The sequence below is a fragment of the Piliocolobus tephrosceles genome, chromosome 7 (genome assembly GCF_002776525.5).
Source record: "Piliocolobus tephrosceles isolate RC106 chromosome 7, ASM277652v3, whole genome shotgun sequence".
Taxonomy (NCBI): Eukaryota; Metazoa; Chordata; class Mammalia; order Primates; family Cercopithecidae; genus Piliocolobus; species Piliocolobus tephrosceles.
In genome coordinates, this window is record NC_045440.1 from 138040815 (window position 1) to 138052282 (window position 11468).

Consider the following 11468-nt stretch of genomic DNA (forward strand, 5'->3'; position numbering starts at 1 on the left):
GCTGGGTATAGCAGGACTCAAGTCAATGCCCCCACAATGCTGTGCACAGAGCAGGCGTTCCAAACGTATGGCATCTATGTGGAGCACGCAGACTAGAAACCTTGGTCACACAGTCCTGTGTTATGACGCCTTTGATGGTCAGTGCATTGCTCCTCCCAAATACACAGTGGAGAAGAGGGCACTGCCACTTCTCGGCTGGCAGCAAATCAAATGCTGGTTGCCAGGAAATGGAAGGTGAGATCATTAACCTCAGAAAGTTTCCAAAGCAAACCTCAACGCAGAGGAAAGAGCCTCATCGTCTGCGTTTTAAGGGCCTGGGTTTGGATGGGATCCTTCTGGGTCGGCCCCAAATTCAAGATTTCGACTTGAGAAGCGGAAATGTAAGCCATCCTGCCTGAGGAACCAAAGCATTAGACAGGAACTGTTTTTATTCCATCCACCTCACCTCCTTAGAAAGGGAGGCCAACAGTGCAATAGTGCATTTATCTTAAAAGCAAAATAATTCCAGGATGGTAGGGCGAGACCCTGTGACGGGGTGAATCTACCTCACTTGATAACAAGGGCACTCGATACTCAGGGAAGTGGGACTTTGTGGACAAAGCCAGGACGATCCCACTACCCCCGCCCCACTCAGCAGTGATTAAAAACCCGTAAGGTCACTTTCTACGCGATGGCTGTCTCCCTCTCACCAGGCTGCAGAGCGGCTGCAGAGGAACATTTGGCACCTAGATGGGGGTCAAGGAGCTGGGGCTGTGATTCAGGGAAGATGCTGAGGGGCACTGACAGTCTCTGTTTGAATCCTGAAGCAAGGGGTGAAGGTGTGGGGGGCCGTATAGGGGAGCTGACGCTGAAATCTTTCAGGAAGCAGATGGTAAGGGTCAGGGGGTGTGTGTCTATGCTGGGGACAGGGTCCTGTGGTGTTGCTGGTGATGCTGACTGCCTTGCCCACCCCAAGTTGGACTAGGAGAGTCCCATCAGGCTGCCGGGCAGGGAGGGCAAAGGAGAGCACCATTCTGTGGGTCGGGCAGGAAGGGCGGCCTCCCCACCCTGGGTGCCTGCAGAGCCTGGCAGCCCCACCCTGTGGCCATCCGATGCCACATGTCCTCTAGAGTTCCTGGGCCGGCTGCTCCACAGCCTGCTCCTCCACAGGCTGCATGGCCTCCTGCACGTAGACGATGAACTCCGAGGCCTCCCCGCCCTGCGTGTAGACAGTCACCGTCTCAATGCCCTCCACGTCGTCGGAGGACACCACCAGGTGGTGCTGCTCGGCAAGCTCCACGGACGCTTGCTGGACTGTCTCCTGGATCATGACCGTGTGGTTGGAGCTGGGCTCCTCCTCGGTGACCTGTGGGAGGAGGGCAAGAGAAAGGTCACACAGCATCTACTTCCCGGTCCAGCGTAACAACCAAGTCACAACTACAGCTTAGGAGCAACCAGTGCATGCGGGAGCATGTCCATTCTCCACCGATCCTCTCTATAAGGCCGTGCGTGCTCTCATGCCCATTTTACAGATGATCAGAATGAGGTTCAGCAATACAGGGCAACGTGGTCAGGTTCCCAGCTGTGGCAAATGGTGGAACCCAAGTTCAAACCCAGAGTCCAAGGTTGTTTCCTGATGCCAAGCTGCTTCCGGGAGGTGTGGGGCTACCTAGAGAACGAGGGCTGGAAGGCCTTGTGGGGGTTATTTACTGCAAGTGTCAGGAGTAGCGGTTGGGGGGTGCTCCTGGAAATTTATAGCCGGTCCATCTGGCAGTGATAAAGGCATGAGGTCCATCCTGGGCTATGTTTCCACACTCAGGGAGCTTGCCTCTCTGTGAAGATCTGTATCACACTAGGAAGCAGCAAAGGCCTGGCAGGCCTGATTTTCCCCAGGTGTCCTCCGTCCAGCAACACTAATGCCTTAACTATCTGGGGGAAGGCCTGCTGGTAGAAACTCACTGCCACAGGGCTGGACGGGAGTCTTCTGGGTATCAGACAGGGGACGGGACCTCATGGATTCTATGGCCAGGCCTTTCTCTGAAGCTCCAAGCTGCCAGATTCCAGGCAAGATCCAAATGCCAGCTGGTGCTAATACCCCACATCCCTCACGCTGCCAGCCCTGGGCTGTTTTTAAATAACAACTGTCTTTGATCTTGAGATGGGAAACAAAAGACACGGAATTGAGACCTTAGAGCTGCAAAAATGAGTGAAGGATTACAAAACAGACACAAGAGGAAAGCAAAGGGGCCTGGAGTTATTTAGCTGGAGGATGACAGAGCCTTCAGCCTTACAGGGGGGTGTCAGGGACACCCATTCATTTGCAGGTGAGTCTGAATGCCAAGGTGGAGAGAGCATGTGCTTTGTGCTGCACTGACGGGGCTTCGCACATCAGTTCCACCATTTTTAAGCTATGAGGCCTGGGCAAGACACTTTTGCCCACAACCTTCAGTCTACTCATCTGTAAAACAGTGACTAAAACGTGTTCTCCAGAGGATTCCTGGGAGAATGGAAAGAGATTCTATATGCAAAGTGGGTGCTCAATAACAGCACCGACCTTTCAATTCCTTCATTCATTCGCTCATTCAACCACTTTTTTTTTTTTTTTAGAGACAAGGTCTGACTCTGTTGCCCAGGCTGGAGTACAGTGGTGCGATCTCAGCTCACTGCATCCTCCGCCTCCTGGGCTCAAGCCATCCTCCTGCCTCAGCCTCCCAAGTAGCTGGTACTATAGGCATATGCCATCACGCCTAATGAATTTTTGTATTTTTCATAGAAAAAGGGTTTCTCCACATTGCGCAGGCTGGTCTTGAGCTCCTGAGCTCAAGTGATCCACTCGCCTTGGCCTCCTAAAGTGCTGGGATTACAGGCATGAGCCACTGCGCCCGGCCTCGACCACACTTTCTTAAATACCTGCTGCTGCCTGGAAGGTATTCTAGCATGTCAATCACTCATTCTTTCACTCTACAGAACTTCTGTCACCTTACCAGTAGACTGCAAGCTCCACAAGGGCAGGACCATGTCTGCCTGGTCACATCTGTTTCCGCAGAGCCCAGCTGATTGCCTGGCGCACAGCATATGCTCCGTATTCGCTGACTGATGATCCACTAGGTGTCAGATGCCACGCTGGGCACTAGAAAACCACAGTCCTCTGAGGAAGCCGAGTGTCATGGTGCACGCACAGGGCACAGTGAATGACTGTGCTGTGGAGTAGCTGGGCTCCTGCCGGGCAGCCTGTGCCGGTGTTGGGGTCCCAGGGGAGGCATAGGGCTGGGCTCCAGGCAGATCGGGGAGCAATGACTCCCAGGAGGTGTAGGGAGCAGCAAGTGTGCTCGGGCAGCCTCCATGACGTCCCACTCACGACATGTCCGGGTCCTTTCCTGGCCTGCAATTGGCATTGGGTGGCCTCCCCCTCCCGCCTCTTCTGACTCTGCGCTCTCTCTGGGGAGGGCCCAACTGGCTTGGAGGGTCTCATCCTAACCCTGTGATTATTCCTGTCTCTGCGAGTGAGAAGGGCTGTGTCAACAGGTGGGGCATGTTTAATTCAGAGAGAAAAATGGAAAAGGTTCCTCCGGGGTGGGCTCCGGAGGTTCCAACATTATGGATTGGAAGGAACTTTTGATTTGGACTGATAGAATTCACCCGGAGCTGGAGAGCTATTCTGAGTGGAAACTATCAACACATTTAGACTGATTTGTTTTTTTAGAGTGAACCGAGATCTGTTTTTTCATCTTTTCCCATTTGTTTCAATTTCATTTAACTGGGAAAATATACCATGAACCAGGATTTTAGAAGTAAATATTAATTTATTTCACTTTGCAAGAGAGAACCTGACAGAAGACTGGGAAAGGGGAGGCAACACGCAGCTAATCTTTTCTCCTCTTACCTGTCAGTAAATGCCACACAAAGGAAACGGTGAGGGGACGGGAATGGTTTACGCCCAGGTCCCCAGGGCCTCACATGTGCAAACAAGCCCTCCACACTCCGCGTAAACAGACCACATACAATACAGGGAGACAAACCCATCCATGAGCTTTAACACAGGCTCTGCGTCACGGCACCATTCTGTGGACACAGTGACTGCCACCAAAGCTAACCCTAAAGCGGACAGTGACTCCTTCACTGACGGAAATGTTCCACTGGCTAAAAACTCTCACCCTTTAAAAACACTAACACCACAACGCCCAAGTGTGGACAGTGGCTGAAGTCACTGCCAAGGACAAGGAGAACCAGGCCAGGGCCAGGCCTTTTAGGGGCATAGGCTGCAGCCTCCTGTCCCCTGGCAGCACAGGGGACACACTCCAAGTTCTCAGGACCGACCAGAAGGAAACAGGGGGTCCCTCGCTGGCCTGGAAATGGCTGCTGCCCATAGATGCGCAGAGGAGGCCAGCGTGCCCGACCTGAAGGTAAACGACGTGTTAATAACTCTGCAGCAGCAGCGCCTGGGACCACTTCTTGGAAGGTGGCATTGGCCACAGAGGGTCTGTGGTGGGAAAGGACATCACGGGCAAGAGAAGAGAGTGAGCAAAGAAAAGGTGTGTGCCCTACAGCCCTGCCAAGGCCATCGGCCACCTCCCAGTCACCAAACCCACTGGGCAGAGTCCCGTTTTCACCCTTCCAGGGCCCTCTCTACCATCCGGCATGAGACGGTCTCTTCACTGCTTTCACCACTCTCCTCCCCAGCACTGGGCTCTGTTCCGCGCCCCTCCCAGACTGCGGGGCCGCTCACTGCTCTTCTCCTTCTGCCCATCACAAAGCCTGGAGGATTCCTGGGTCTCCCACCTTGACTTCTTCTCTCACCCCCCAGGCACTTTCACTCCCGGCTGAGCCAGACTCCAGCCACCACTCCTGAGCTCCAGATCATACCTCTGTCTGCAAGTGAGAAGCATTCAGGGATGTCTGTCAACCAATGCAAGAACAGGGCTGCGCAAAAGTCACAGGAGAGAAGGCATTTGGGGGAGAAGCAGTAGGTGAGGCCTGAAACGAAGTTCACAGGCGGATCATGAAAAGCCTTGGTCATGAGCTGAGAGATTGAGCCTTTATTTTACAAAGGAAGGCACGAAAGGTTTTCAAAGAAGGGCCCTGCATCATCCAATCTGTGACATTTATGAATCAAGACTTGCCTAATGTGTGAAGACTTTCTGAGAAGTATGCCTCTCTCATTATCCCTCTAAATATTTACATTTATTTGCCCATAGTATCTTTTCTGAGTATTAAATCTATTTAAAGATAACCTTTCTCCATTTATTTTGTTTTGGTTTTTCAATTTTCAGCCTCCAGGGTTTGTCCAACAGAAACCCCTCGAAATTCACCCACTGCTAATTATCAGAGTACAAAAAAGTTTCCCAGCATCATCCTTTGGGCTTCATTCACCAGAAAAAGCAATGGAGGCAATGGTAATGTGTATTTCACAAGTCCTGCAAAGAGCAGGCTTCCCAGTGTGCACAAATGTGACAGGGAGGCATGCTGTTGCCCTGTCGTGTTACTGAACGTCCAAGACACGCAGGGTTCCTGAAGGTTCCCTGCAGCCTGCTGGTGGGCCTCCTTTACACTCTTCCCAGTGTTCACGAGTGGCTCTGCTGGCCCTGCAGACGCTGCCCACACAGATGTCCATGTCACAAAAAGCTAATGTGTAGAGGGGATGAAGGAGTTGCTTTACAGAAGGGGTTCATAAGGCTTTCTGCAGAGTGCACCCCTTTGTGCATTTCGTGGTATACGATCACACTCTGTTTGCTTTTAGGCAGTGTTTACAAATCACGCGCCTCCTTCCTGGCTCCCATGGCACCCAATATCCACCCGGCCACTTGCAGTTTACTGAACATTCTCCCACGCCTTGTCCCGATTCTTCACACACAACGTCTTGTGCCTTGGGCATTTGTGTTCCCACTTTACAAATGGGGACACTGAAGCTCCTCCTGGCCTGGTGACTTCTGTAAGGTCAAACAGCCAGAAAGTAGCAAAAGCTGGAACTTGGTCTGGGTGGTTCAGAGACCTCCTTCAGCTGGAGTAGTGTGACAGCGACTATTAGTATCCCATGTTATGAGTTGATATGATTAAATTATCACTCTTTACTCCTCCTGATTAGTCTCAGGCTGGCTGTAGAACTCTCGACCACTCTCTTTGTTCAAAATAATCACTGTAGTAGCTTAATCTATTAGCACAGGCTTAAAATTGTTCTTTGCCACAGAAATAATACGGCGTTCACAGGGTCATTATCCCGAGATGAGTACTCCATTTCCCCCAAACGCTGTATCTAACACATCTATCAGATAAATTAGCAGCAGCATAGATAGCTTGACAGAAACCCTTAACCCCTGGGATGTGCAGAGTATTCACTGAATCAGGCACTGCGTTCTGCTGTCCTGCTGTCTCCAGCGTTCTGGAGTCTGGACAAGACCACTGTCAGGACCGGCACTTTGCTGGGCTCTCTTCATGCTGAAGGGCAGCTTCCCCTTGAGACCCCACGTCTTCCTTGGCTTTAACCCGTCATTATCCATTCATCCAGCAAACGTCGATGGATACTCCTCTATGTGCCACGCAGCGGGCATGGCTCTGGCTGCCTCATTATCTTGCTTTTTTTCTACTCCCCTGCCTGTTCTGCCTTCTCCTTCTCCTCTAGCTCCTCTCCTCACTTCCTTTGTAAAACCCATTCCTCTCAGATTAAGCTTTCTTCCCCCAACATTTAAGAAAATCCCAGAAGTTCCTCTAGCTCAGGAAACCCCCCTTAAGGAAGGTGGGTCCTGCATTGCTCCCACAGTGCTCCAAGGGTGCCCTGAGAAGCCAGGGCACAAAGGCTTTTACAGTCTATCACTGCACAGATCTCCCCAGAAGCAAGTACAGCGCTGGTTCCTCCGTACCCAGCCCAGTGCCACGCTCTTGGTAGGCACATAGTGGGTGATGGTGATTTAGGTTGGTGCAAACTGCCTGCCCTTGGTTCAAACTCTGTCTGGCAGGAGCCCCCCCAGATGATGTGAAAGTAGGGAAGACGGTGCACTGTCTATGGAGGAGAGTCCCTTTTGGCTCCCAAAGTCCCAAAGGTCTAATCACCTTATTCTATGAAAGGGAAGTCAAGGCTCAGAGAAAATAAACTGCCCAGGGCCACAGTGTTGGAAATAGAGCTCAGATTTTTTGACTTCTGGTCTACAAAATTCCCCAGCCTGCACGAGGCAACTTCACAACAAGCCACAAAGCACTTTGGTTACCGGAAGGACACAGTCAGAATGTCCAGCACGGCACCTGGGCAAGGACGAACGCCAAGTAGATTTTCCCTGGAATAACAATATTATTTATAATAGTCGTAATGATTATTATTATTTTGAGACAAGGTCTCACCCTGTCACCCAGGCTGGAGTAAAGTGATGCAATCACAGCTTAAGAGTTCCTCCCGTCTCAGCTTCCAGAGTAGCTGGGAACATCCCTGGATGAACGAAGAAAGCAGTAAACACACAATGCTGATGATGATGGAGACATCATCACCTGGACAGACCTAGGGCTCGGAGACTACAATCTGGAATGATAAGAAGTACTTGTTGTGGATCAGGTGCTGTGTGAAGAGTTTACGTGTATTAGGTACTTAGTCTTCACAGCACCCTAAGAACTCTTAGTGTCCCAGCTTTAGAGGAGGGGAGACACAGGGGAGGATGACAAGCTGCCCTGGGGGGTTCTGGGGAGGGTCCTGGGGAGTTACATAGTTGCTTCCCCCCTGCTCCCCCAGGCCTCTGATCCTGATGGTCGCAGCAGCCAGGCCACTGTGCACAGCTCTGGGCTTGGCCAAGCAGGAGGCTGCAGCGTCAGAGTCCGCACAATCTTCTTGATTCTCCCACTGGCCTCCTGCATTTGACCCTAGCACAGTCTTTTTTCATACCTCTCTTTCCTCTCTAATGAGAAGGCACTGATGGACTCCTCTGTCAAAGTACCCTCTGCCTGGGAAACATGTTCTCAAAAATGCCTGGAGGCTGGCTGAAGCAGGAAGGACAACCCTTCTCACCTGACACACGTTTTCTGGAATTCTTGACACTGATGGGGAGGTGTTTTGCCAAACAGGAAGACTGTGGGGAAGGCAGCGGCCCATGGGGACACTTGACCTTAGTGTATAACCTGGCCCACAGCCTCTGAAACCCAATCCCCTAACATAGGTCCTTCTGTGTCAGAGGCTGCACCAACACCCCTCCCCAGGACATCGAAACAGCCCCAGGACACATTCAAGGACATCAAAATATGACAAACAAAGACTCATTAAGAGGAGAGAGAGCTGAATCTCATGGCTGAATCCCACAGAGGCGGCAACGAGAAAGGGAAAATGTTCTTAGTAGCTGGGTATTTAAAGTAACAATTTTTAAAACTGCTGGTGGAAAATGATAAACAACACAAATTGGCATCACAGCTTTCAAAACACAATGCGAAGAACCTCCTGGGGCGCGAGTTCCCCACGTGCCTGTGCAGAGGGGCTCGGGCCGCCTGCCTGTTCAGTCATGACAGGGTATTGGAATTTCCAGGTTTTATCAGACCATGCAAAACCTACCAAATTATTTGAACTTAGCTCCCAACACACAAATAAGTGAAGAATAAAGGAATTTAAAATAAAACCCCTGATGGCCCTAAAATGAAAAACCACAATGACAGTGGGATGGCATCAGTTAACCTCTTACTGGGTTTGTATCCCTTTGAAACAAAGCTGCCACCAGTGCAGCTGCCTTTAGATGCTGCCCACATTCCCAGTGCCCTCCCACAAGCCTGTGCCCTCCGTCAGGCACTGGAAGGAAGATGAACTGCCTTCACTTCGGGAATTCCAGCTGGGGGTCTCTTTAGGACAGGAATCATCCTTTATGTTTTTCAGGGGAAAGAAATTCCACCGTCATCTCTGCCACCATCGCCACCACCACCAGGAGGTTGTTTTGCTTCAGGCATCCTTCATGTTTCAAATCCATTTTTAAATAAATTGAATCAGGTCCCTATTTATTAAACCATGTCTTGGAGAACAGCCCTCCGCAGATGTCATTAATGTCCCTGAAACGGAAGGCACCTGGGGCTGCGGCTCAGGAAATGAACAGATAAGCCACAATTTCTTCTCCTCTTGTTGGCACTCCTATTGTTCTCAGGATCAGTTCTCAGAACCTGCTGGGAGGCAGCCCCAGATCCAGATCCAGCCTTCCAGGCTTCAGGGGAGGCGGAGAGAACACAGAAAGCCACCAGGAGAACACAGCCACTGTCAAGATCATCACCACAGAGAATGCAGTGAGCACCATGATGGGCAGGACTTGATGAGATCAGGCATGGGAGAGGCAGTGATGCAGACAGGAGCCAATCGAAGGCTAGACGTAGGCAGTGTGCACAGGGGTGAGGGGCGTGTGTGAGGGTTTGCTATGTACACATGCATGCCTGTGTGCAGGAACATGGGCGTGCATGTGTTCATGTGTGTATTGGTGTGTGCAGGTGTGTGTCCATGTGTGCATATGTACATGTGCATGTATATGGGTCTGTATGTGTCCATATATTTGCACATGTCTACGTGGATATCCATGCGTATGTGGAGGTTTATGGTTGTGTGTGTACATGAATATTGTGCACATACGTGGATGTGATATGTGTGTGTACATGCATGTGGGTATGGGCATGGCTTTGTGTCCGTCGCTACACTGGGGTGTATCTCCATCTTTAAATCTCAACAAAGGCCTAATAGGTAGAAGAAATCTCTCCTCGCTCACGTTTCCTTTCCTTCTTTCTCTTCTGTAGCCTGTGACACTACTTGCCCCCTGGTTTACAGTCACTTCTCATAATGACCTGAATAGGTCGGCCCCTCCCAGTTTACAGAGTGTTTGTGGATCCCACACCTCCTGTAATTCTCATGGAGCCCTGAGGAAGGCAGGGGAGAGGGGATTCCCATCACATCCCTTTGAGAAGAAGGGGTGGCTCAGAGAGTTGATGTGAGCCCTCAGCTAGTAACAGGTGATTCTGGAATTTGAAACCAAGTCAAAAACCTCCAAAGCCCACACAGCCTTCTCTATAATATTCACGGCTTCCTGTAACCTTCAAAACAAACTGCAAGCTCCCCTGTTGGACAGGCAAGGCCCTCCCTGCCTGACTCCTTCCCCCACACTCAATTTTGGTTACTGAACACACATGCTCTCACGCCTCTGAACTTCCAACTGTGCTGGTCCACCATCTTTTCCCAAAGATCCCTTCTTGCCCTTGAGAACTCAGGTCCACGCCCTCTCCTCCAGGAGGCTCCGCCAGTGCCCCCTTACAACGCTGTACTGACTCCTGTTATACACCAGCGACACTGGATCCCAGCTAGCACTTTGTGCCGCTCTGAGGAGGCGCGACATGTGTCGTGCTCTCCCTCGCCTTCTCGGCACAATGGTGACAGTGAATGCTGCTTCTCGAATGAATCACTGGGAGAAAGAGTGCAGAGTGGAGGTCTCGCTCAAATCACCACCAGATGAGGCACAGCTGAAGAGGAGGGACGATGCCCCACCAGGACTTGACCTCCATACTGAGCAACCACAGGAATGAGAATGTTAGTTAGACAGCGAATGCAAAAAACCCCAAGCAGGGCAGCTCAGGCACTGCGGTTCCAGTTCCAGTTCCAGGGGGACTTCTAAGGAAGAGTGGAGGTCTGACTTCGGGAGGCCCCTCAAGGCCCAGACGCTGCTCAGTGGGGCCTTCGTACAGGTAAACAGCACCCCCATGCTGAGCATTCAGCGGCCCTTTCTTTGCTAATGAAGTTGGCAGATGGGCAGGTTGGTTTTCTGGGGCCAGAAGTGACTGAGAAAGCAGAAGATGGATAGAAAACAAGGCTAACATGGGGAACAGGTGTGAAAGGCCAGTGCTTGTGCTGAGCTGCTAGACTGGAAAGCTGTCACTTTTCTTGGGTGGAGTTAGGAACATGCAGTTACATAACATCAGCCCCTGATTTGCAAGATGAATCGAGGTGGCCTCTGTGTTTAGACACCGTTAAGAGGTGGGCCATTTGTTGAATAAGCCATCTCTGAAAGCCACCCACTCTCTGCTTTGGAGTGTCACATCTCTCATGTGCTCAATTCCCATATATACTTCAGACAACTTCTGGGCTCTCTCTTCTGTCTGTCCACTGAGAATTTAGCATGTGTCAGATGCTCTGGTGGAGGCTGGAAACAGAACCATGAGGCCAGACACAGTCTGTGTCCCCAACAGGCTGCAGTCCAGGGGAGAAAAGGACAGGGGGCTTGTCCTGGGTTGCCAGGCTCGGGGGAAGGTGGGGTGGGAAGCAGCCGGTGGCCAGGAATGGTTTCCTGAAGATGGTGGTCCTGGTCTGGAATACTGTGGGATTCCTAGGAGTCTGAAGAATGGGAGGAGGTATAAAGAGATGGGGAAAAGCACCAGGCAGAAGAAAGGGTGTAGCAACAGCCCAAGGGCTGGACAGATGCAATGAAATTCAGTATAGCCAGAGCACAGAACAAGATGCAATGAAATTCAGTATAGCCAGAGCACAGAACAAGATGCAGTGAAATTCA

General features: G+C 51.2%; 1 protein-coding gene across 2 annotated transcripts in view; it reads right to left on the minus strand.

Moving 5' to 3' along the window:
- Positions 1-412: 412 nt before the first annotated feature.
- The window catches only part of ZFAT (zinc finger and AT-hook domain containing), a 236126-nt gene continuing 225070 nt past the window's right edge, over positions 413-11468 (minus strand). For both annotated transcript variants that reach the window (XM_023223553.2, XM_023223547.3), the window contains one exon: positions 413-1345. In XM_023223553.2, the coding sequence (XP_023079321.2) occupies positions 1106-1345 (240 nt within the window). In that variant the 3' untranslated portion in view covers positions 413-1105. The remainder of the gene's footprint in view (positions 1346-11468) is intronic.